The sequence below is a fragment of the Artemia franciscana genome, unplaced genomic scaffold (assembly GCF_032884065.1).
Source record: "Artemia franciscana unplaced genomic scaffold, ASM3288406v1 PGA_scaffold_200, whole genome shotgun sequence".
Taxonomy (NCBI): Eukaryota; Metazoa; Arthropoda; class Branchiopoda; order Anostraca; family Artemiidae; genus Artemia; species Artemia franciscana.
Window position 1 is genome coordinate 93,743 of NW_027062644.1, and position 27,178 is coordinate 120,920.

The following is a 27,178-nucleotide window of genomic DNA, read 5'->3' on the forward strand; positions in this document are numbered from 1 at the left end:
AAAAAAAAGTTTTTTCGGCTGAAAGCAAGGAGCAACACTAAAAGATAAAGCGACCGGAAATTATTAAGTATTTGAGGGGGTTCGTCCCCTCCTCAATACTTTGCTCTTTACGCTAAGGTATTTTTGGTAATTTCAAGAGAGCTATTTATTTTAATTAAACGGCCTTTGTCATTCAGTGGTCAAATATAAAAAAATTAAGGGGTCGAATATAAAAATATACGAATATAGAAGTTCGTTACATAAGTTAATTTGTAAGTTACGTATAATTGTTACTAATAAAAACGTTCGTAAATAAAATAAAAAATTCTACTTGCCTTTTTAAATAACCAAGCAGGAAATTGGAGGGCAACTAGGCCCCCGCCCCTTTTTTCTCAAAATCGGTCGATCAAAACTTTGAGAAATCCATTTAGCCAAAAAAAAAGCAAAATAAATATGCAAATTTTAATTAAAACGAACAGAAATTATTCCATATATGAAAGGGGCTGTCCCCTCCCCAACACCCCGTTTTTTACGCTAAAGTTTTTATTGTTTTAAAAATTAGAGTTGTCAGAAAGAGTCAAACATTAGCACGGTGAGCCAAAATCAAAACCTGTACTAATTCAGAAACGTTCAGAAATTAAATTAAAAAAAGAAGTTTTTTTAACTGAAAGTACGGAGAGACATTAAAACCAAAAACGAACTGAAATTATTTCGTATATTAAAGGGACTGTGCCCTCCTCAACGCCCCGCTTTTTAGGCTAAAGTCTGACTCTTTCCCACAACTCTACTATTTAAAAAAAAAATCAAAATTTTAGCGTAAAGAACGGGAATATTAATTTCAATACAATCTGATTAGTAAGTTGAAGGAATTCAGAAGGGACATGATTTGTGGCATAATTTTTGTAACCCTTCAGTCCTTCTAAAAACGGGGACTTCTATAAAAAGTAAGGGGAGCCTTTCTCTTTTACTTATAGATCTATTTCATTTCATTTTTATGTCAGGTTCGTGTGTCACACTGTTTTTCCTGGTTTGAAGGTGTTTCTAGCCCAGGTTTCTTCTGTCGGACTGCTATTATGCTGTTGAAGTACTTATTAAAATAAATGAGCACTTATTTGGTATTTATTGATGATCGAAAACTAGAAAAGGAAACTTATTCATGAGAACCATAGCCTAGCAAATTGAACAACGCTATGTGATGAAAATTCAATGAAAGAACTGGAAATTCAACAAAAATATGGAAAAATTGGAGGCGGAGGCTTTCGTAGAAGCTACGATGGACCTTGAAGGAATGCCTTGCTTATGCAATTTTGGTAGACCTTGAAATTTTGGACAAAAGCTGCCCCAGGGGAAAATTTTATTACATAATTGTGGAGTAATCTTACCATTTTGTTTTAGATCTTTTAATTCAATTTTGTTAGCAAACTGATCAGTATGATCGTGGGTTATAGTTGTATATGTAGTTTTGTCATTTATATGTGCATAAATTATTGTGTCATAATCTGTCGTATTACCAAATACCGCATACGGTTGTCTTATGTCGACAACCAAAGAATCGCTTTTATCTGCTTTATTCAAACAGTTCGTGGTAACGAACTGTAGTAAGGACCGACCCGGCTCAATAGTAACTGAACAAATTTTGATACCAATAGTTACATCAAAAGAATTGCATTTTAATGCTGATTTTAAATGTATAAGTTTCATCAAGTTTGGTCTTACCCATCAAAAGTTACGAGCCTGAGAAAATTTGTCTTATTTTAGAAAATAGGGGGAAATTCCCCTAAAAAGTCTTAGAAAATTAAAAAGAAATCGCACCATCAGATTTCATTCCAGATTCCACCATTAACTTTCCATGGAGGACTTTGTCACAGGGGAAGATTTTCTAGTATTTAAAAAAAAAACACTGAAAAAAAAGTATGAAAAAGTTTTTTTTCAACTGAAAGTAAAGAGCAGCATTAAAACTTGAAACAAGCAGAAATTACTTCACATATGAGGGGCTCACCTCCTCTAATACCCCGCTCTTTACGCTAAGGTATTTTTAGTAATTTCAACTATTTAGTCTACAGCCTTTGTGATTCAGGGGTCATTCTTAAAGGATCGGGACACAATATAAGCTTTAGAGTAAAGAGCGAGTTATTGACGAGGGGGCGAACCCCCTCAACTGTGAAACTCCCTTTATCTGCCTTTTATATCAGCTGTCGGAAGGATTTTCTTCAATAATGGGGAAAGCACACGTACAGTAAAGGAACAGTAAAAGATACGCGTACAGTTTAGACAAAGGGAAATTACGGTCTAACTTTTAAGAAACCTGTTTGGCCCGAATTCCTCTGAAATGGGAGTTCCAGGGATTGGCTATTTGATAACCCTGGGAATGGAGTCTTTTCCATGATTTCGCTATGGCCATAGAGCCCCCCCCCCTACAGAGGACACTCCCTGACATATTAATGACTAGACCCGGTTAGAAATCGAACACCCAGAAAGACAGCTAGAACGTGTATTTCGGATACACTCTTCACAACTCAAACAAAAAAAGAACAGAAATTACTAGATATATGAACTGGGAAGTCATCTCCCTTGTAACCCAATGATAGTGTGAGCATAATTCGCACTTTACTGAATGCAATATATATTTTAAGCGACTTCAAAGCGAAATCAAAATAAAATTAATGGGTGTTTCATCAAATAAAAACTCCAGGCCACATCCAGAGTGAAGGGTTTAATGGGCTTAAGTATAACCCCCCCCCCATTAGATTAAAGGTTAAATTCTACTTGTAAAAAAAGGTACAAAATGCAAATAAACAAATCTTGATGTGTTTTGTAAAGTTTTTTGTAACCCCCTCGAAAAAACCATCCAGAGTGAAGGGTGTTACTGGGCTTCAGTCCCCCTCATCAAAAGGTTAAATTTTCTCATAAAAAGCTATAAAAATACATTTAAACAATTCTTAAGTGGTTTTTAATTTTTTTTCGAATATTTTACAGTTTCTGAAGTATAGTTCAGAATATGTAAAACGAAAGAAAAGAAAAGGAAAGCAGCATTTTTAATCACAAACATTGATTAGTCCTAGGAGACCATTTTTCTTTATTGCGTTGCTGCTGATGTTAAAAAAAAACAAAATTACATAATTTTAAATTAATTATTAAATAAATCGATGATAATTGAAAATTAAAATTCCAAGAGCAATCAAGACAGTTCCATGTCAGAATTCTTCTAGTTCGTCCTATTTTATTTAAAGATATAGAGCAGCGGTGCCTAAATTACATTTCGAACAAAAATTCAATTTTTGAAGAAATCTATTTCATTCTTTGAAGTGAAGTTTTACAATGACAAATCTATTTTGTTTTTGTAGGTGTTTTACAGGGATAGCTTTAGACTGAAGAAACCATTCATGGAACTTCAGGGTATATCAGCCCGATGTAACTAAATTGATACTACAAAATATTATCACATCAATTTCAGAAGCTTTCGTTAATCTATTTATTTCTAAATATTATAATGACAAAAGAAAAATTGCTTAAAATATATATTGCTTTCAATAAAGCGCAAATTACACTCGCGCTGTAATTGGGGTGCAAGGGGGGCGACTTTCCAATTCATATATCTAGTAATTTCTGTGCGCTTTGAGTTCGAGTTGAATATCAATTTCATTTTGGTACATTCTAACTTCATTAATTGTTTCGTATTTTATTAAGCCTAATAGCTGCTTCTTTTAACTCCAATATCGGTTTTGTTTTTATTATAACTGGAGTTAAAGGGGGCATCTTCCCAATTAATATATTTAATACTTCTGTTCGTTTTGAGTTGAATATCAGATTAATTTTTTGTTCATTATAAGTTTATTATTGGTTTCATTATTTATTAAGTCTAATATCTGTTTCTTTTAACTTATAACCCATTGTTCAGGATAATATCTGTCAATCTTTTTTGCTCTGCTCAAGACATTCCTTCGCTCTTTACTTTTGTTGAAAAAAAAACTTTTTTTTTATTTGATCTCATACTCAAGGGCTAATGGCAAGAAGAAATTCTCAACTTACCAAACGCTCATATTGCATATAAAAGAGTAAACGAGTTACTCAAGCGAGTAAAGAGTAAGCATATATAAAGAGTCTTACTCAAATAGTAAGCGAGGATTATAGTTTTCAAACCTGATATTGTTGTTTCAGCATACCTTTTTGTTGAGAGACAAAATATAAGACCCGTGACAAAAACAACACGATTAGGGTTACAAAGTAAGCTCCCCTCTTTTATTTCTGATAGTCATTACAAAAAAACATCTTCATTTCAGATATAGCTTTATTCAAAAAAAAAAACTTTTTTTTTATTTGATCTCATACTCAAGGGCTAATGGCAAGAAGAAATTCTCAACTTACCAAACGCTCATATTGCATATAAAAGAGTAAACGAGTTACTCAAGCGAGTAAAGAGTAAGCATATATAAAGAGTCTTACTCAAATAGTAAGCGAGGATTATAGTTTTCAAACCTGATATTGTTGTTTCAGCATACCTTTTTGTTGAGAGACAAAATATAAGACCCGTGACAAAAACAACACGATTAGGGTTACAAAGTAAGCTCCCCTCTTTTATTTCTGATAGTCATTACAAAAAAACATCTTCATTTCAGATATAGCTTTATTCAAAATTTATCTCACACAAATCTTAATACCAATAACAGATAAAATAAGAGAGTTCAAAAATGAGACACGTATTTCTAGCAGTAAATAAATTGGAGATATTGAAAACAGTGCTCAGAATAAAAAAAAACTGATTCCAATTCCCGATTCACAAAAAGGATGGATACTAATTAAAAAAAATAACATTAAACTACAGCTTTAAAATGAAAACTCAGTGACGGTGAGCGCTAGAATCAGAAAAAAAATGCTAAAGAAAGTAAGCTATAGGCTAATACAAATAAAAAGAATTGAAACAGACACAAAGAACTGTAAATGTGGTAGAAAAAAGCCTATAAATGTTACATAGATTTTTTGCATTTCAAAAACCGTAATGACCAAATTTTTTAAACATTTATAGTTAAAAGGCAAAACATTAAAATATACTTAAATAATTAAAAAACAGACGAGTAAAAATATCCAAGACTTTTTGGGTCATATAATATGCATACTGAGATAAAGAAATCCTGAAAAAAAACTACTACATATAAACAAACAAATATTACTTGTGTTTATACCATTATCTGTCTTCTATCTTTTACCATTATCTTTATCTTTATACCATTATGTTTCTTCTGCATGCATTGGCTTTCTATTTTACATACTTTTCAAATGCAATGACAACCAAAGCCTTTCCTTTATTTCATGAAAAAACTGGTTCGTTTCTTTATTCTAAGCTTTTATTCTTTTCTTAATATAATGATTATACTTTTCTTTTATTCTTTTCTTAACATAATGATTATACTAAAGTTTGCGGTTTACTAACTTTTATAGATAGCTAAGTTTCATTTTACGAATCGCTATTGAACTTTTAGATACCCAGATTAAATACCCATTTACACTTAATCTTGATAAGAAAGTAATATCCTATTTGAGTTATTTAAGATAATACAAAAATTTAGATTAATCTGTAGCGCTTGAGCCCTTACAAACTCTTGTATTTTTTTTTTTCGTCTCTTTCTATTTATCGTTCACCGAAGATTTACTTGATTTCTGATTCCTGTTTTAGGCATAAATTATTCTAAAACTGTCCAAAATCTTGTTGGAACGTTATTAGATATATCTTTTTTAATATCAACAGGTTTTTCCATAAGCTTACAAATAACTAAAAAGCAAAAAAAAAACGGAAGAAAATTACAAGAAGAGTTGAGCAACGCTGTACTGAAATTATCCTCTTTGTACAAATCAGCAACTTAAAGCAGGCTCCTTTACCCTGCTCCACTCCTCTTTTACCCTCCTGCATGCATTTTATATAATGAAACCATTACAATCGAAACATGAACAATAAACAGCAGAACTCACATTAGGAGTAGGAATTCAAAGTGGCTGAAACGCATCGATTAAACTTTTTATGTCTTCATTACTCAAGTAGGTCTGTATTTTTTCACTGCATTCCTGTGGTAGACCAGTAGCTTTGTTAAAGAGGAAATAGAAAATGTCAATACATTGCTCAAGTAACTCTTTTCTCTCCATTACCTCACTGAATTGGTTTTTTATCAAGCCGACGTACATAGGAAATTTTGATTCATAGTTGATTGATTTTAAAACTTGTAGTATATTTTCATTCCTCATATATATTACTAATGAACTTGGAGTTCTAACTAAAAAATCATAAAATGATAGTTTATTATGAATAATCTTCTCACGCTTCATGCTTTCTATTTCGCGTATGAAGTAATTTTTGACACCACGAAATGAAGTAAGTCCTGACTTGATACGTTGAATACAATAAGAATAATAGACATTATTCTGTTTATTTATATACATATTTGCTACTTTCAATTTTAGTACGTGGAGAACAAGAAGTTTAATAATTGCGCTCAATCTGTTGCGCTCCAATTGCTCCCCGTTTGCGCTTAATCTACAAGCAATATGAAGTGCTGTTCTTCCCTCCTCATCTACAGGATGAATACTAGCACCAAATTTCGAAAGAGTTTGCGTGGCATTTATATTGGCCCCCCAATTCAGAAGCATTTTACAAAGTTCTACATTCCTAGATGAAACAGCAATATGAAGAGCAGTGGTTCCATCTTTTTTTTGAGCATTTACATTAGCTCCTTTACTCAAAAGAAGTTGGATATATTCTGTGCATCGATGAGATGCGATACATCGATGAGTGGCGATATGCAGTGCTGTGGATCCACACTCTAATTTAGCATTGATATCCGCTCCTTTGTTCAAAAGCATTGTGATAACTTCTACATTTCCCTTTAAAACAGAAGTGAGGAAAGGTGAACCATTTTTGTTTTTTGTTACTAGATTAACATTTGGATTATATTCCAAAAGAGCTTCTACAAGATCTTTATGCCCATTATCAATGGCATGATGAAGCGATGTTGCACCCTTTACATCCTGAGCATCTATATTTGCACCTTTACTTAGAAGTAACTTAGCAATTTCTCTTCTTAAAATTTCAGGTCCAATTACGGGCATGTGAATAGCATTAATATTATGATTAAAAAAAGATGTAACCATATCACTCAATGGTTTATAAATAGTATTATAAGATACATATGCATTTGGATACGAGGTTTGACGAGGTTTCAATGAGAATATATCCTTTATATCATCGAAATCGATATCGTAATCAGGCTCACGTGAAGCAGTAAAATGCAAGGCTGTTAGCCCATTTGAATCACTAGCGTTAATATCAGCATTATTTTCCAAAAGCGCTTGAACGATTTCTATGCATCCCTTTTGACTAGCAATATTCAGCAGATGAGGTCTGTCTTTTAAATTAGGTTTACGGGTTAAAAGTAACCGAGTAGTTTTCAAATCACCCTTCCAAATTGCATAAAATATAGGAGTTCGTCTAGTTTTGTCTTCAGCACTAATATCAGCTCCATAATTTAAAAGATAATCAACAGTTTGTAAACAACCCTCCCAGGCTGCAACATGAAGTGGACTTAAATCATTATTATCTCTGGCATTAACATGAGCTCCATGCCTTAACAGTAATTCAGTCATTATAATATTCTTTTTCTCAATTGCACAGTGTAAAGGAGTTTCACCATTTCGATTTTTAGCATTGATTCTAGCACCATTATCTAGAAGCATCTTCACAATATCAGTCATTTTAATATCAGACGTCCTTTTTTTTTCAACAGCATAGTGAAGTGGAGTTTTACCCAGGACATCTTTAGCATCAATCTCGGCACCTTCGTCTATAATCACCTTAACACCTTCAATATCACCATATTTAACAGCAAATATAAGAGTATCGTTATGACCAGCCTTTACTGCAGTCGACAAAGTAAAGGTGCAATTTCCACCATCTTCATCATCTGACATGGCTACTGCAGCACTTGCCTTAAATATTTAAAATATTGACTGGTGTTTATTGGTTAAAGCTGCTGCCCTTGAATCAAATGGTCTTTGCCCAATGAATCCTGGAAAATAGAATATGACCACATAATCATCTTCTTTTTTTAAATGGTTAATTCAATAGAATCAGGTTGGCTCAATTCTGTTCAAACTGCCTAAAAAAAAGCATGATAAACCAACAAATAATAAACACCTTTGGCCCTTTAAGTTAAGTCAGTGTGTTAGAACTGATATAGCCCAGGTATGAAGGTGAAGAGCCCATTTTTCATTAAAGACTGAGAATAGGTATTCTGAAAAAAATATGTCAATAGAAAAAAAATTTTAACCAACAGCCAAATAAAAGAGAAGTGATAGAGCTTCTATCTAGTACTATAGCTATTTGCAAATTGTCTTTCGAATAAGGCAGCCCAAAATGAACTGAATATCTCGCACGTTCTTTCTAGTTTTTTCATTGTCCTGTGGTGGCGCAGTTGGTTTGACCTTAGCTTTGTAATACGGGACCCAGAGATCGAATCATGCTGCAGCAATGCACTGCAGGGTCGACGCAGGGACCTTAGTAGTCAAGAAGCGTCGTTAATATGATACAATACAATACAGTCTTTCTTCATCACTGCAGAATTTAAGCTCTAGATAACATCCCCGTTATTAAGTATTGCTATTTTAGTATCCTAGTAGCAAAAATATGGACTGAAGTTTATCAGTTCCAGCAACGGACTTAAAGTAACTACATTTGAATTAGATGTTGTTTCCTCCCAAATGAATTTTGTTAGCTATTTTCAGGAGAATAGAAAATGGAGAATTTTTTCTTATGAAAGCAAATTAGGTTGGTTCAAATAAATTCATATTACAAATTAAAACATAATAAATAAAACAATAATAAACGTCATTTATCCCTTAAACTTTCCTATCAAGGTAAAAAGCAGTGTGTTTTTTTAGTAGACAGGGCATTAAAACCAACAACACGAAAATATATAGATAAGGAATTAATTTAAATTAAAGATAAATACGTGTAAATAGGTATGCTGAATAAAATCGTATCTTAAACAATAAAAAAAGAAAAAAACTAAGAAGCGCAATTGTTATAGAAAAGAATGAATGAATGAGACTAGTTACAGAAAGGAGTTACAGATTAATAGAGGTTTTGTTTAGAGGTTTAAATTAACAAATGTGTAACAATTACCCATGGAAGGAATTGACCCTATTACCTTACGAGTAGAATTCCAACACAGTATCCACTCCACCATTGACACTCTTAAAAACCCTATTTTAAAATAGTTTCTGTTATACTTAAATATAATCCTGGTTGCAGCGATATCTAGCAATCTAGCCCCTTGTCACGTCCCTTAGTAAAAACTATATTTCCGGGTTGCAGTGATAGCTAGCAACCTAGTAAGAGACGATCACGCCCCATATTAAAAATGAAAGTCCATAACACCTAAAAAATAGGGTTTGTAAGCACTCTGGTACATCAGCAGACCCCCCTTCATTAGCTGAAATCTCGAGCCTTATAACATCCAAGGTCTCAAGTGCTTTGGCTATCGCTGACATAGTTAAAGGAGTGGTAGAGGAGCTTAAACGTGATATCACCGAAAGCATAGATGAAGTCAAAGAGCGTGTCGATGACCTTGAGAAAAACATGACGGATAAATGTGCTATCCTAGAAGTTAAACAGCATGTCCAAGCATCAATGCTGCAGGAAACATCCAAGATCAAACAGGCCATTGATTCCCACCTCGAAGACGAAGTCCGCAGACTGTTTAGACAGGAAAAAGACAGAGATAGCAGGAGACTTAACCTAGTTGCTTATGGCGTACCCCTGCAGCTAGGAATAAACAGCGACAAGGCGTTCATTGAGAAATATCTTACAGAGCAATACAAAATTCCGAACGCAAACATTACTAATGTAAGACGCATTATAAGCCAATCGCCACCTGTCAACAAGGTTGGGGCCACTCAGCAACCCATCAGACAAGCAGGAGCAAGCTATCAAGAATCGACCCACAGCAGACCCCCTCCCATTCTTTTCTCTGTCCAAAATCTAAACATGAAAAAATGCATTCTACAAAGATCTTACGAGCTTCGTCAAGTAATTCAGTTTAGGGCAGATGCCTCGCGGGAAGACCGGGAGAAAAGAAAAGTCTTAGCTGCTGAACTCAGACGCCGAACTGAACTAGGAGAGCCAAACTTAGCTATCAACTGTGGAAAGATCGTCTCAAAAAACTCAGTGCGCCCAGCTGGGGAATACTCTCACCTGACCATGGAACGTTAGTTGCTCCCTTTGCTAGCCCAGTACATAGCGTAAATAATGACAAAGTGGATCGTGATAAACTAACAAGTATTGATGAACTTTCTTATCTGTCCAGCCCTGATTCGTTCAAGTCCTTCACAAATGAAAGCGCTAATCCAACCGACGATAGTAGGTCCTGCAGTACTGATAATAACAATGTAACAGTAAACTTGTGTGAAAGTAAAAACAGTAAATTAATAGTTACGTCCCCATGCCCCTCTGCATTGTCCCTCAATAGCAGCTCCGTGTACCTCAGCTGTAATTCACCCACCTCAACTATAAGTGAGAACCATAGTGTGCATAACCAGAAGTTGCCTAGACACACCCGAAAACTTGTAAATATTATGACAGCTAACGTCGATGTTATCACCCATAAGATGCCAGAACTGGCAATAGTGCTCGAATTAAGTCAGATAGATTTTGTAACTCTGACAGAAATTAGCCCTAAGGATTCCAGATTTCAACTGACAGAAGACTCAATCTGCCCCACTGGATACAACATCTTCAACAATCTGTCCGATCCAAACTGTAGAAGAGGAGTTGCTGTTCTGGCTTCCAATGAATTCCAAGTAAGAGAAATTTATGTCCCAAATTCTTACTTACCTTGGGTTGAAGCCATTTGGCTGTCCCTGTCCCTACCTAACGAAATGTTTGTCCTAAGCTCAATTTACAGGAGCCCCAGCAGTCCATGCCAGTTGTCCTCTCAAGGAGCAATTGCTGAAATGACGCAATTCATACTATGCAACTTCCCAAAGGCAACTTTGCTCATGACAGGGGACTTCAACCTCCCAAGCGTGTTCTGGATAGATGTCCAAGGTATGACCAGGTCAAGCCCTGAACAAAACCCACTAATTCAATTCCTTGCTGAACATTTTCTGTACCAAACAGTAATGGTGCCCACAAGAATGCGTCCGGGACAAAATCCTTCAACACTCGACCTGGTCGTAACCAATGACCCAAAAAAGGTGATCAGGACACAGACTCTCAGTCCGATTGGCTCAAATGACCACATGCCAGTCCTCTCATCTATACAACTCAACTCCAAACCATCAAAATATACTAAGCAATCCTTTAATAATTACAAAATGATGGTGGAAGAACTGATAGATGCCTATCTGGAAACTCCTATCTCAGATGATGTGGAAGCTTCATGGCTAATCCTAAAAAATACCCTACTCGAGAGCCAAGCCAATCATACCAGCGTGATATGAGAAAAGAAACCCAAAACTCTACCTTTCCTCACCCCAAAAATCAAGAATCTATGCAAGGAAGAAAAAACTTTGGGAGAAGTTTGTGAAACAAAAAACAACAACAGTATACGAGAAGTACAAAATCGTCAGGAATCTCCTCATAAAAGAAACGCAGAAACTCACTGTAAACTACGAAGAACATCTGGCCAAAAATATCATGGGAAACCCTAAGTTATTCTGGAAACATATCTCCCTGTGCAAACCAGGCAGACACTCAGTACCAGACCTGGAGAATAACAGCTCAGTCTCTTCCTGCGCCTCTGAAAAAGCTAACCTTCTGAATCAGCAGTTCGCCTCAGTGTTTTCTAAGGATGACCTCCAATCGACCCTCCCACCAGCAGAACAGGCTCACACTACCTTCCCAATGTTACACTCACCAATCACACTCGAAAAAGTAACCAAGCAGCTTAAGGAGCTTGATGCCAACAAATTGACCGGACATGATGGTCTGAGTCCACAACTGCTGAAGGAACTAAGCCCTGCTATTTCAGCGCCCCTGGTAAAATTATTTAACTTGTCGCTAACACAAGGAAAGCTTCCAAGGGATTGGAAGAAGGCAATAGTCATCCCAATTCATAAGAAGGGTAGCAAAACTTCAGCAGCAAACTATAGACCTATCAGCCTTACCTGTGTGGCATGCAAGGTCATGGAGAGAATTGTCAACAAACGCATCATTAACCATCTTGAGGCTAACTCACTCATCAGCAGCAGCCAGCATCGTTTTCGTTCTACGAAATCAGTGGATACAAACCTGCTTGAGTCTTATAGTCTTGTGACTGACCTACTAGAAAAAGGAGTACCAGTGGATATAATCCTGCTGGATCTAGCCAAAGCTTTCAACAAAGTTTGTCACCGCTACCTCATTCACGGGCTATGCACCCTGTCTCTTAATCCAAAAGTGATCAGTTGGATCGAGGATTTTCTGAGGGACAGAACACAGCAAGTGAAAGTGACCACTGGACCAAACAGTCACGCACTCTCTGATGAAGTCAAAGTCACCAGCAGGGTCCCCCAGGGCAGTGTCCTGGGCCCTACCCTGTTCAATATATACGTAAATGAGCTAGCCCTTATCACCAGTAACAAAACCACTCTCTATGCGGATGATTCAAAACTCATAGGTCCTACCAATTCCCCTTCTGCCCGCCAATCCCTCCAAACTGATCCCAGCCACATGTGCTCCTGGGTCAAAAGATGGTTGCAGGAATTCAACGCTGAAAAATGCAAGGTCATACACTTTGCACACAATAACTCGCAGCAACAATACCTAATGACCCAAAACCCTGGGAGTCACCACATACTGGAGCATGTTCAGGAGGAGAGAGACCATGGAGTTATTGTAGACTCCCAGTGGAAATTCAGCTCCCACTCACAGAAGATCTCAGCCAATGCTAGCAAAGCCCTAGGCATCATTAAATACAGCATTACCAGCAGGAGTCGACATGTAATCACCAAGCTCTACAAAGGACTGGTAAGACCGTGTTTGGAGGTGGGGACCATCCTGGCCACCCCTCGATTCAAAAAGGACAAGGTAGTGCTTGAGCAAATCCAACGAAGGGCCACTAAGCTGATTGCTGGTACGGAAAACAAGCCCTACAGTGAACGGCTGAGGGAACTCAACCTCCCCTCTTTAGTCTACAGGCGGAAACGTGGGGATATGATCATGGCACACAAACTTCTCTCTACCAATCAAGAAAATGAGCTCCTGGAGATTGACCCCTCCCACATAACACTTGGAATAGCCTCAAGGAGAACACTGTTTCTGCTGAATCAACAGATGTATTCAAACGCCGTCCGGATGCTGAGTGGAGTGACAATCCATGGAGATTTGACTGGGATGCACCAGAATCTTCCAAGAATCTAATCAACGATGTATGCAATTATCATCTTAAGGAGTGATTCAACAGGATCAAATTCCTTATTTCACTCCAAGCTGTGATTTAAGGTAATTTAAGAAAAACAAGAACAATTAACAGCCAATGAAATAATTGAAAATTATGCAAATATTTCACTCAAGACCTCCGCTTGACCGTCCTCAGCGGCTGTTAATTGTCCTTGTTCTTGTTTTTTTTTTTTCGAATTTGTGTTTTGTCATGATTAACCAGTGCGGTCTCAGAAATTATTTATTATTTATTCCTAAGATATTACAGATATGCTGTTTTGACAACCAATATACAGACAACATGTTGTGATTCCTTGGAACACCCAATGTTCCAAGGCCTTGTTAAAGCTCACCTTGAAACTTTGGAGGGGGTGACATACCCCCCCCCCCCCTTAGCTGCACCTTGCTAGTATTACAAGTAGTAGTATTAACATTAATCGCACTAGTACTAGTACTAGAAAGAAAGAAATCATGGAAAATCCATGAAGAAATAAGACAAAATCAGAAGTGTCTGAACAGTCCCTGCTGCAATTTGCACTGAGTGAGCTGGAAAGCTACAGAGACTACAGGAATTTTTTACAGATGGATCCAAAATAGGAAGTTGCACTGGTTGTGGTATATGGGATAATTATAAAAAAAAGCAATCCAGTATAGACTATCAGACCACACAAGTGCTTACATGGCTGAGCTATTTGCTATTGATACAGCAATAAAAGAAATAGTCAGAGAAGGAAAAGAAGTAAAATACCTAGTATGTAAAGACTTCTTATCTTTCCTGAAGTACCTCAAAGTAGCCCACAAGCAAGACCCAACAATGGCAAGGGATATTGTCCAAAATATAAGAATGATTGAGGAGACAAGAAGCTGTGTCTCGTTGAAGTGTATCCCAGCCCATGTAGGTGTATCAGGAAATGAAAGAGCAGACCAAGTGGCTAAAACTGCTGCTAAGAAAGACACAGGCTTTACCTCATATCCAAATTACAATAAAGATAGTTGAGAAGCTAAAAGAAATTGAACTGGAAGAATTCAGGAAAAGATCACTGAACCTGTACCTAGAAATCATTGAATACAGATACATAAATAATAAAATGATGCATCCAGAAAAAAAAGTAGCAGACATAATACTGAGAATGAGGACTGGGCATGCAATGACGAAAAAGATACTGAAAATATGAAATATGACAGACTCATCTGACTGCAATGTCTGTGGAGTGGAGGAAAATTTACAACATATAATTATGGAATGCAAAAAGTATGAGACTGCTAGGTCATGACTAAAGGAACAAGCACAAAAGAGAGGTATTCAGTTCAGAATAAAAGAACTGTTAGGAAAGGTTGTGAAAAATGAACAAAAAGAGACAGTTAAGTATTTAGGACAATATGTAAAAGATACTGGCTTAATTGATGTGTTGTAAAATAATGAATAGTGTACTATATATGGATGTATGGCAATGCATGAATTGTAATTTAAAAATTGCCTAGTTCTTCCTCCCCTGTTAAATAATTGTAAATATAAAAATGTGTATGTAAGAAATGAATTATTGGATACTGTATGATTTTTTCTGAATGAATAGTCAATATATATATATATATATATATATATATATATATATATATATATATATATATATATATATATATATATATATATATATATATATATATATATAATATAGTTTAGTTATTATTTGTTGGGGGTATAAATTTAAGTTTTAATTTTAGTTGGTAATGGAATTACCACTTGTTTTTATATATTTTTGTTAATGAAAGCAAGGTTGAATGGTTTCGCATTTGAACGCGAAAAATGTGACCTTCTACTGTGCGTTACTGCCAAAAGCAATTGTTTTAAAGCTACGTACAGAAAGAAGCAACGTACATCATCTGAAAGTGGTCAACTATAGTTGCCATTAAAGATATGAAAAGATGTAGTCTACAGTAAGGAGGTCCAGTCTACAGTAAGAAGGTCCAGTCTACAGTAACTTATAGTTGTTTGCTGTATAGGTGTTGGTTTACAATGTAACAAAGGTACCAATTATTAACCAAATTGACAAATTTATTCTAGAAAAGAGGGAAAAAAGATAAAAATAGGGAAAGAGGGTGCCAGAAAAATCCCTTCGGATCCGCTGGTGATCGGACTTTTCATTGAACTTCAAAATGAATAGAATTTTATCTCTCTCCTTTACTTTTACTTGCTCTTTGTCTTTCAGGTGAATTCTAGATTTCTTTTTTTTTACTGTAGAAAGAAAAATAAGTAGATGTGTTCAAATCGGGACTATGTCTAAATTTGTCCCAATTGCAAGGTGTTGAACTTTAATGGTGAAACAATGGGAATGTGATGCGCCTCAGGAAAAGTTAAACTTCCTCAACTTGCTGCACCACCAGAGCCATTGAAGACTTTGCTTACTGGAAGTAAGTCAGAATCTAAGCGTTTTTTGTCAAACATCAGAAAATTTAACTCATGTTTTCAAATGACGTCGTTTGGTGCCCAAATCCAAAATCAAGATCAATTTATGCCTACTTTCAAAGTAAAAGGGCAAATTTATCATAGAGCAGGGTCCCTTCTATCATTCTCAGGCGAGAATCATACATTTTTACAACTGTACATCATCAGTGATAGAAATTCTGAATTGAATGTGCGTTGCGAAATTTCTCCCGACGTTGAAAGGACTATCGTTTCCCAATTGCAACATCTTTTCCACGAAAATAATAATTTAGTGCGTCTGTTCAAAACAGCCATCGATTTGATGCCTACTGATACGCATAAAATTGTTATTTCCGCTGACGAAACGCCTACTGGCCAACATGTGCGTAGATACAGTGCTCCAGCTATCGACGAAGTGGCAATCGTTATGGTCGGTGATCAGTTTTTACCTCGAGATATTATTCTTCATAAGCGAAACGCTCAGTTGGTAAGAATTGCTGAAACTCATCGATGCTACGATGCCCTACAATATCCTATTATTTTTAATAGGACAAACAAACCTAACAAACAAACGGATAAGAAATGCAGCACAATGCATTATTATTCCTATAGACTAATGATTCGGAAGGATGAAGACAATTATATTTTAAAATGCCGTCAATTGTTTCACCAATACATCGTTGATATGTATGCAAAAATTGAATCAGAATGTTTGCTATTTATCCGTCTGAATCAGACCAATCTCCGCTCTGAACAATACATTCATTTGCGAGATGCAGTTGTAAATGACGGTAATACAACAAACGTTAGAAGATTAACGATTTCACCTTCGTCACATACTGGCAGTCCCTGCCATATGCTCAAGACGCTATTGCGTATGTTCGTCTCTATGGTCGTCCAGATTTATTTATTACATTTACATGTAATCAATCTTTGGACGAGATACGGCAGCTTTTACTTCAAGGACAATCGGCGGTTCATAGACATGACATTACGGCCCGTGTCTTCCGGAAAAAGTTGAAATCACTGATAAACTACATAGTAAAACTGAAAGTGTTTGGGTCAGTGCGATGCTGGATGTACTCAGTGGAATGGCAAAAACGAGGATTGCCACACGCACATATTTTAATCTGGCTACATGATCAAATTACTTCTAATGAAATTGACGATGTGATTTCCGCTGAAATTCCTGATGAAAATGTGGATAAGGGGTTATATCATATTGTTGTAAAAAATATGATCTATGGACCTTGTGGTGCACTGAATGAAAAATCACCATTCATGGCCAAAGGGAGGTGCACAAAGCAATATTCTCGACTTTTAGTACCCAACACAATTACTGGCAATAATGGTTACCCAAAATATAGAATAAGATCTACTGAAAATGGCGGTAAAACAGCAATAATAAAAAAGCATAACGGTACCACCATCGAAGTAGATAATCAGTGGGTTGTTCCATATTCACCTTTATTGTCAAAAACATTTAATGCACACATAAACGTTGAATACTATAACTCTGTAAAGGCAATCAAATACATATGTAAATACGTCACCAAAGGCAGTGACATGGCAGTTTTTGGCTTGAAGTCCAAAATCAGTGATATCGATGAAATCATACAATATCAGGCTAGAAGATACATTAGCAGTAATGAAGCTGTTCTGCGAATTCTTTTATTTCCGATACATGAACGAAGTCCAGCTGTTGTTCACTTAGCGGTACATTTACAAAATGGACAAAGTGTTTATTTTTCGGAATCCAACTTGCGACAAAGAGCCCTGAATCCACCGGATACAACGTTAACTGCTTTCTTTTCGTTATGTCAAAATGATTCTTCTGCAAAAAAACTCCTGTATACTGAAGTGCCTTCGTATTACACGTGAAATGCTAAAAATAAAGTATTTGAACGTCGAAAACAGGGTAAGTCAGTCGACGGCCAACCTACCATCTTCAAAGATACCAGGATAGGAAGACTCTACACCATTCACCCCAATCAACATGAATACTTCTTTCTCCGCCTGCTTTTGGTGAATGTACCCGGTCCGACGTCCGTTGAGTATTTGAGAACTGTAAACGGTATTATACATGACACTTACCGTAGTGCATGCCAAGCTCTGAATTTATTGGAGAATGACCAACACTGGGATAACTTCATCAATGACGCGTGCGAAACGTCAACTCCAAGTCAAATTCGTGCATTGTTTGGAATCATACTAACAACTTGCTCTTCTTCAGCTCCTACAGAGTTATGGGAAAAATATAAATCGAAAATGACCAAGGATATACTCCATCGAAAACGGCTAGAGATGTCAGATATGACTTTTGATTTTACATCAGAAATTTATAACTACACTTTAGTTATTATTGAAGATTTGTGCAAATGTATGGCAAACAAACCTCTTCAGGGTTTGGGAATGCCTTCACCTAATTGTAACGCTTCTGTTTCAACATGTGTAGAATTGGATCGTGAACAAAGTTACTGCACGAGTGATCTATTGTCGTATGTACAAAATAACATTTCTAAGTTAACGTCTGAGCAAAAGGACGTTTATGATAAGATAATGCATTTTGTCGATAACAACGTTGGAGAAATCTTCTTTTTGGATGCGCCAGGAGGTACTGGTAAAACATTTGTTATAGAATTGATTCTGGCATCAATTCGATCAAAAAATGACATAGCGTTGGCAATTACGTCGTCCGGAATAGCCGCAACGTTGCTGCCTGCTGGAAGAACTGCTCATTCCGCTTTGAAATTGCCTCTGAATTTTCATTCTACAGAAACTCCCACCTACAATATTTCCAAATCATCTGGGATGGGTAAAGTATTGCAGCAATGCAAACTTATTATTTGGGACGAGTTCACAATGGCACACAAATTATCGCTCGAGGCTCTGGACCAATCTTTGAGAGATTTGTGAGGGAATTCGAAACCCTTTGGCAGCACATTAATATTGCTTCAGAGATTTCAGGCAAACACTACCTATAATACCTAAATCAACCCCTGCAGACGAAATGAATGCTTGCCTGAAAAATTCTAATTTATGGTCACACGTAAAGATATTGAAATTAACTACAAATATGCGTGTAGTAGTAAAACTTAGAAAAATTCTAATTTATGGTCACACGTAAAGACATTAAAATTAACTACAAATATGCGTGTCCGATTGCAAAACGATGACTCTGGTCAAAAAGGTCAAAAAGTGGTCAAAAAGTGTCTGGTACATGACACTTACCGTAGTGCATGCCAAGCTCTGAATTTATTGGAGAATGACCAACACTGGGATAACTGCATCAATGACGCGTGCGAAACGTCAACTCCAAGTCAAAATCGTGCATTGTTTGGAATCATATTAACAACTTGCTCTCCTTCAGCTCCTAGAGAGTTATGGGAAAAATATAAATCGAAAATGTCCGAAGATATACTCCATCGAAAACGGTTAGAGACGTCATATATGACTTTCGATTTTACATCAAAAATTTATAACTACACTTTAGTTATTATTGAAGATTTTTGCGTATGTATGGCAAACAAACCTCTTCAGGATTTGGGAATGCCTTCGCCTAATCGTACCGCTGTTGTTTCAACATGTGTAGAATTGGATCGTGAACAAAGTTACAGCACGAGTGATCTATTGTCGTATGTACAAAATAACATTTCTCAGTTAACGTCGGAGCAAAAAGACATTTATGATACGATAATGCATTGTGTCGATAACAACGTTGGATAAATTTTCTTTTTGGATGCACCAGGAGGTACTGGTAAAATGTTTGTGATAAAACTGATTCTGGCATCAATTCAATCAAAAAATGATATAGTGTTGGCAATTGCGTCGTCCGGAATAGCCGCAACGTTGCTGCTTGGTGGAAGAACTGCTCATTCCGCTTTGAAATTGCATCTGAATTTGCATTGTATAGAAACTCCCACCTGCAATATTTCCAAATCATCTGGGATGGGTAAAGTATTGCAACAATGCAAACTTATTATTTGGGACGAGTGCACAATGGCACACAAAAAATCACTCGAGCCTCCGGATCAATCTTTGAGAGATTTGCGAGGGAATTCGAAACCCTTTGGCAGCACATTAATATTGCTTGCGGGAGATTTTAGGCAAACATTACCTATAATACCTAGATCAACCCCTGCAGACGAAATGAATGCTTGCCTGAAAAATTCTAATTTATGGGCACACGTAAAGACATTAAAATTAACTACAAATATGCGTGTCCGATTGCAAAACAATGACTCTGGTCAAACATTTTCAGATCAATTGCTGGCAATTGGAAATGGAAAGCTCCCAGTAGACTTAATTTAAGGACGTATACAATTACCTGCTGAATTCTGTAATTTAGTGACGTCCAAAAATGAATTGATTGAAAAAGTATTTCCGAATATTCTAACCAATTAGAAAAATCATAAACGGTTAAGTGAACGAGCGATTCTGGCAGCCAAAAATATAGGCGTCCACGAAATCAACAATATTGGTTTGACATACGCACAAATCTTCAATAATAACTAAAGTGTAGTTATAAATTTATGATGTAAAATCAAAAGTCATATCTGACGTCTCTAACCGTTTTCGATGGAGTATATCTTCGGACATTTTCGATTTATATTTTTCCCATAACTTTGTAGGAGCTGAAGGAGAGGAAGTGGTTAGTATGATTCCAAACAATGCACGAATTTGACTTGGAGTTGACGTTTTGCACGCGTTATTGATGCAGTTATTCCAATGTTGGTCATTCTCCAATTAATTCAGAGCTTGGCATGCACTACGGTAAATGTCATGTATAGTACCGTTTACAGTTCTCAAATACTCAAAGGACGTCGGACCAGGTACATTCACCAAAAGCAGGCGTAGAAAGAAGCATTCATGTTGATTGGGGTGAATGGTGTAGAGTCTTCCTATCGTGGTATCTTTGAAGATGGTAGGTTGGCCGTCGACTGACTTACCCTGTTTTCGATGTTCAAAAACTTTATTTTTAGTATTCCACGTGTAATGCGAAGGCACTTCAGTATACAGCAGTTTTTTTGCAAAAGAATCATTTTTGCATAACGAAAAGAAAGCAGTTAACATTGTATCCGGTGTATTCAGGGCTCTTTGCTGCACGTTGGATTTCGAAAAATAAACACGCTGACCATTCTGTAAATGTACCGCTAACTCAACAACAACTGGACTTCGTCCATGTATAGGAAATGAAAGAATTCGCCGAGCAGCTTCATTACTGCTTATGTATCTTCCAGCCTGATATTGTACGATTTCGTCGATATCACTTATTTCTTACTGCAAGCCGAAATCTGCCATGTCACTGCCTTTTTTGGCGTATTTACATATGTATTCGATTGCCTTTACGGAGTAACAGTATTCAACGTTTATGTGTGCATTAAATATTTTTGATAATAAAGGGGAATATGGAACAACCCACTGGTTATCTACTTTGATGGTGGTACCGTTACGCTTCTTTATTATTGCTGTTTTACCACCATCTTCAGTAGATCTTCTTCTATATTGTGGGTAACCATTATTGCCAGTAATTGTGTTGGGTACTAAAAGTCGAGGATATTGTTTTGTGCACCTTCCTTTTGCCATGCATGGTGATTTTTCGTTCAGTGCACCACAAGGTCCATGTATCATATTTTTTTACAACAATACCATATAAGCTCTTATCGACATTTTCATCAGGAATTTTAGCGGAAATCACATCATCAATTTCATTAGAAATAATTTTATCATGTAGCCAGATTAGCATATGTGCGTGTGGCAATCCTCGTTTTTGCCATTCCACTGAGTACATCCAGCATCGCACTGACCCAAACACTTTATCAGTTTATCAGTGATTTCAACTTTTCCCGGAAGACACGGGCCGTAATTTCATGTCTATGAACCGCCAATTGTCCTTGAAGTAAAAGCTGCTGTATCTCGTCCCAAGATTGATTACATGTAAATGTAATAAATAAATCTGGACGACCATAGAGACGAACATACGCAATAGCATCTTGAGCATATTCTTGCATATGACGGGGACTGCCAGCATAAGACGAAGGTAAAATTGTTTAATCTTCCAAAGTTTGTGGTATTATCGTCATTTACAACTGCATCTCGCAAATGAATGTATTGTTCAGAGCGGAGATTGGTCGGATTCAGACAGATAAATAGCAAACGTTCTGATTCAATTTTTTCATACATATCAACGATGTATCGGTGAAACAATTGACGGCATTTTAAAATACAATTGTCTTCATCCTGCCGAATCATTAGTCTATAAGAATAATAATGCATTGCGCTGCATTTCTTATCCGTTTGTTTGTTAGTGGATGGATCTTGCAATTTATTATTAAAGTGATAGCCGTCGGCTCCATCCCAAAAAATGATAGGATATTATAGAGCATTGTAGCATCAATGAGTTTCAGCAATTCTTACCAACTGAGCGTTTCGCTTATGAAGAATAATATCTCGAGGTAAAAACTGATCACCAACCATAACGATTGCCACTTCGTCGATAGTTAGAGCATTGTATCTACGCACATGTTGGACAGTAGGCGTTTTGTCAGCGGAAATAACAATTTTATGCGTATCAATAGGCATCAAATCGATGGTTGTTTTGAACAGACGCACTAAATTATTATTTTCGTGGAAAATATGTTACAATTGGGAAACAGTAGTCCTTTCAACGTCGGGAGAAATTTCACAACGTGCATTCAAGTCAGAATTTATATCACTGATGATGTACAGTTGTAAAAATGTATGATTCTCGCCTGAGAACGATAGAAGGGACCCCTGCTCATTTGGGCACCAAACGACGTCATTTGGAAACATGAGTTATATTTTCTGATCTGTGATAAAAAAAAAACGCTTAGATTCTGACGTAGTTCCAGTAAGCAAAGTCTTCAATGGCTCTGGTGGTGCAGCCAGTAGAGGAAGTTTAACTTTTCCTGAGCGCAACACATTCCCATTGTTTCACCATTAAATTTCAAGGCCTTGCAATAGGGACAAATTTTAGACATAGTCCCGCTTTGAACACATCTACTCAAGCTATAATCATCGACTGGGGTGTACCTGAATGCCAGGCGAAAATTTTCAGGTTGCTCTTGTGATTCCTCCGCACGCTTTCTTTTGGTGATTTCTCTTTGAGACGCAAGCCTAATTTCACGCTGTTGTTGTGATTCCTCGGCAAGCTTTCTTTTGGTGATTTCTCTTTGAGATGCAAGCCTGTTTTCACACTGTTGTTGTGGTTCCTGGGCACGCTTTCTTTTCCTACTTTCTCTATTAGCCGCAAGCTAATAAGATAATGACCCTGAAGGCAAGAAGACTCTGCTTGAGCAAGAAACTGTTCTTCAATAGTTATTAGAGCTCCCGAAAAGCATTTTTCTGACTTGCACCTCTCCTGGGATGTTTTTGCTATCCTAGAGTTTTCTCAAAAGATATTTGGGCTCTCTGAAACCTCCCAAAAATGCATGCTAAGAAAATTGGCGATTTGTTCTTGGTATTAACACTTAAAAATCTAGAACCATTCATTTCTATTAAAATGCATAAAATAACATATTAATAATGGTAATCCGAATTCCAAGTGAAGATCAAAAAGACTTTTTAGTACCTGGATGAACAACAATATGACAAACGCCCCCAAAAACAGATCCAGCCCAGAAGAATTATCTTTTATTCAGAATCCTGTGCGAATGCTGTGTCGTTTATCAGGCTATAATTTCCTTAAGTTGCGCCACTTTTCAAGTGGGAATAGCGTTGATTGCAAGGCCCTAAGTCTTGCAGGTACCCTAAAAGGGTTGAGGCAGCCCTTCGCAGAGGCCGTTGTTCATAGATCTGGATCTTACGCCCTTCTTCAGCTGTCCTCCTATGAAGGGTCCTCCCACGACGGTGTTATGCATCTACTACTACTACTACTACTAATAACTCACTGCAGAACCAAGCCAACTGAGGCCAACACAGCTACGCACGCTTCTCCTCCAACCTAATCTATTCGAGGCCTCCCTCTTTACACCCTCCCAGGCAGTTCCCATTTCCTTTAAATCTTTATTTATGACATCCTCCGAAACGAGACGAGGACGACCTGCTTTCCGTGTAGCCCCAGACGGTTGGCCAAAAAGGACAATCTTCGGCAATCTGTCATCCTTCATCCACAGAACGCGGCCTAGCCATCTTAATCTTTCTGTCATTATAGCCCTTGAAAACAGGATTGAACCACATTTTTTTTTACAACCTACTGTTTGAAACATGGTCAGTCAGCCGGGTACCCAGGACAATCCGTAGGCAATTTCTCTGGAAAACATCTAGTAAATTTATATCTGCTTTTCGGAGAGGCCATGCTTCAGAGCCATATTTGACCACTGTCATCACTGTAGCTTCCAATATTCTAATCTTGGTTTGCAGACTTATCTTTCGATTCTTCCAAACTTTTATTACTGTGAAAAAACACCCTGAGCCTTAGCTATTCTACTTTTAACATCTTCACTGCTCCCACCGTCTTTACTACTAAAACTACCAAGGTAAGTGAAGCTGTCAACCTGATCAATCTTTTCGTTACCCAACGTCACCTTTTCATCTTCACTTATTCCTAGCCTTAGTGACTTAGTCTTCTTAACATTAATTTTCAAGCCTATTCTAGCACCCTGAACTTGCAAAACCTCTAAAAATTCATTCATTTTGCTAACACTTTCATCTAATATGCTTAAATCATCAGCATAATCTAAGTCCAGGAGCGTTTTTTCTCCCCATTTGATTCTGTGGTCTCCAATTGCCTTTCCTGTGCTCCTTAAGACGAAGTCCATCAAAATGATCCATATAAATGGGGTTAGAACACAACCCTGCTTAACTCCTGATTTAATACAAAACCAGTTGCTAACCTCATTTCCTACCTTAACCGCAGCAGTATTATTTTTGTACATAGCACAAATCACTTTAACGTGTTTTTCTGGTATACCATATAAGGATAAGACCTTTGCTAACGCTCTTCTATCAACAGAATCGAAAGCTTGCTCTTAATCGACAAAACTGAGGACCAAAAGTATTTGACAACGAAGGGACTTCTCAATTATTAACCTAAAAGTGAAAACTTGGTCGACACATCCTCTACCGTTTCTAAAACCGCACTGTTCTTCCCTTAAAACTTTATCTACAGCATCTCTCAGTCTAAAAGTATCATATTACTATGTAATTTTCTACCTACCGAGACCAGACTATTGCCTCGATAATTACGACACTCACTCTTGTCACCTTTCTTATACAGTGGTTTAATTAAGGTTTTCCTAAAATCAGAGGGCTAATAATCTTCAGTAGCTTATTCCTAACCTCAGAGGTGCCTCTTTGCTCTTCCACCTATATTTATGGCCCCAGGCGAGGGTGCCCCTGTTTCTATTATGGAACTACAGGGAAAAGGTCCCTCTTTGGTCCGTGCTTCCTTTGGAGGTAGCTTACATATCTGTGTGGCGTTCTCCTATTACCAATTTGGGACACGCTGAGTGGCTTGAGGAAGGCCCCTATTGAGCAGTAGACTCATAAATATTCTATGACAACACTAAATAACGTCCAACTAGGGCTTTGGAATTGGAGTTTTAGTAAAATTTTGCAAGAGTGATAGAACTGCATTTGACATAACTAGATAATAATAATAATAAATATATAATAAATATTAATAACATACATATATATATATATATATATATATATATATATATATATTAATAACTATAATAAATATGATAATAATAAATATGTGATATAACAATATATAATAAATATTAATAATAAATCGAAAAATGAATAATATAATTAATAACAGTTTGGTTAAAAAAAATAACAATAGTTTTGGAAGATTCAATGAGTGCAAGTTGTCTTTATTTAGAAGCTTTTCCATTTTTATTTCTTTTCATTTTCTGGCACTCTTAATGGGAGGTATTCAATAGTGAATTGGGGTCGTAAATCCTTGGGGTGTTAGTCAAAATTAGTTTTAAATAATTTTTTTTTAAACCACGGTAAATGCAAGCCAATTCAGCCTCTGTTATTTTATATATCCCCACGATTCCAACCCCAAGCACACAAAGAGCCACCACAATGACAATAGAGAAGCAAAGCTTTTGCTTTCAGACAGGACGTATTTGCAACATTTGGGCACTTTCTCCAGATGGTTGTGCATTGAAGGTTTCAAATCAGTACATTTTCCCGGAGTTATGTTTTGAAAAATTGCAGTTGTGATGTTTTTGCTAAAAAACGGTCCATTTTAGCTTTTATAGCTGCGCTATCTTATATCGGATGTCTGGTAACTCTGTTTCCTACATTTTTGAGAAGGTGAACCCACAGTGCTACTTCAAACTCTTGGAAAGAGTTTGCTGGTGGCATGGTGACAACTTCTCCGTGGAACTTCTTTGTATTTCCTTTTGTGGCAGTCAGCTTTTGCTTTCAGCAAATTTGTTCTGTTGAATTTAGAGATGAACTTCTTTAATGGACTCCTTGAATAGATTATCTGACAAACATCTTAGATGATATATCCTCGGTTACATTTCATGATTGGACCTATAGCTTTTCTTGAGTCCTTTAAAATGACATCAGAGATTTCAAACAGCTTCAATGGCACACCTTAGTTGCATTGTTTTCAAAATGCAAGGCAGCAGAGTCGTTCTGCCAACTTGATTATGTGAATAATCATAGAAAAAAAATGTACGTTTTTTTTACACAATGGAAAAATAATTTCGTTATATAAGGTGGTTTTGAGGTGAACTCTATTGGACCTCTTATACGAGGCTACAACACTTCAAAAAGTTGTAGAAAACGATAGTCTAGTATCAAGAGCCTTGCTGCGATGCAATCATGACCGTCCCATCGGATGGGGAAGAACTCTGGAGGCTTTTATGGTGCAGATATAGATTTAATCACAGTTAGAGAAAAAATGAGGCATGACCCCTTTAAAATTACTAGAGGCAGCTTAATTTCTCAACCTCAGCTTAATCTCAACCCTCTTTTTCTAAATATTCTTTTATATTTAAAGCATAAACACACAGAATAAAAGATCATTTTCAGTTTCATCATATTCTTATAACATATAGGAATATATGTCATCATATTCCTATAGCTTGAGTCTTAATAGAAGCTATGTTTATACTGAAAATAAAACTTAAAATTAACTTACAAAGTATCTGAAAGGTCAAATTAGAAATTAGACCACGTATGCTGATTTGACATTGAACATTTTACACCGACTAGCATTATCTCCTTTGCAGAACTTTTGTTGACCCTTTATCTCTTGTTTGCTTCTTATCAGTGGCTGTACTATCAACATTTTTCTGACAAGAACGATAACAAAGGAATTGTTTTCTTGATTAACTGAAGAAACTACAAGAAGTCCATTATATTTTACCAATCTGTTTTTT

General features: G+C 36.6%; 1 protein-coding gene across 3 annotated transcripts; it reads right to left on the bottom strand.

Moving 5' to 3' along the window:
- Positions 1-4,585: 4,585 nt before the first annotated feature.
- LOC136041402 (putative ankyrin repeat protein RF_0381) lies at positions 4,586-27,037 on the bottom strand. 3 transcript variants are annotated; one of them, XM_065726054.1, is made up of 3 exons: positions 26,938-27,036; positions 12,130-12,283; positions 4,586-8,030 (listed from the first exon to the last, which is right to left on the bottom strand). In XM_065726054.1, the coding sequence occupies exon 3, from the start codon at positions 7,930-7,932 to the stop codon at positions 5,959-5,961; it is 1,974 nt and encodes a 657-aa protein (XP_065582126.1). In that variant the 5' UTR covers positions 7,933-8,030; positions 12,130-12,283; positions 26,938-27,036; the 3' UTR covers positions 4,586-5,958. The 3 variants fall into 3 exon arrangements, with proteins under 3 accessions (XP_065582126.1, XP_065582125.1, XP_065582127.1); XM_065726053.1 differs by lacking the exon at positions 12,130-12,283 and having other exon boundaries at positions 26,938-27,037; XM_065726055.1 differs by lacking the exon at positions 12,130-12,283 and having other exon boundaries at positions 4,586-8,120; positions 26,938-27,013.
- Between the last annotated feature and the right edge of the window lie 141 nt (positions 27,038-27,178).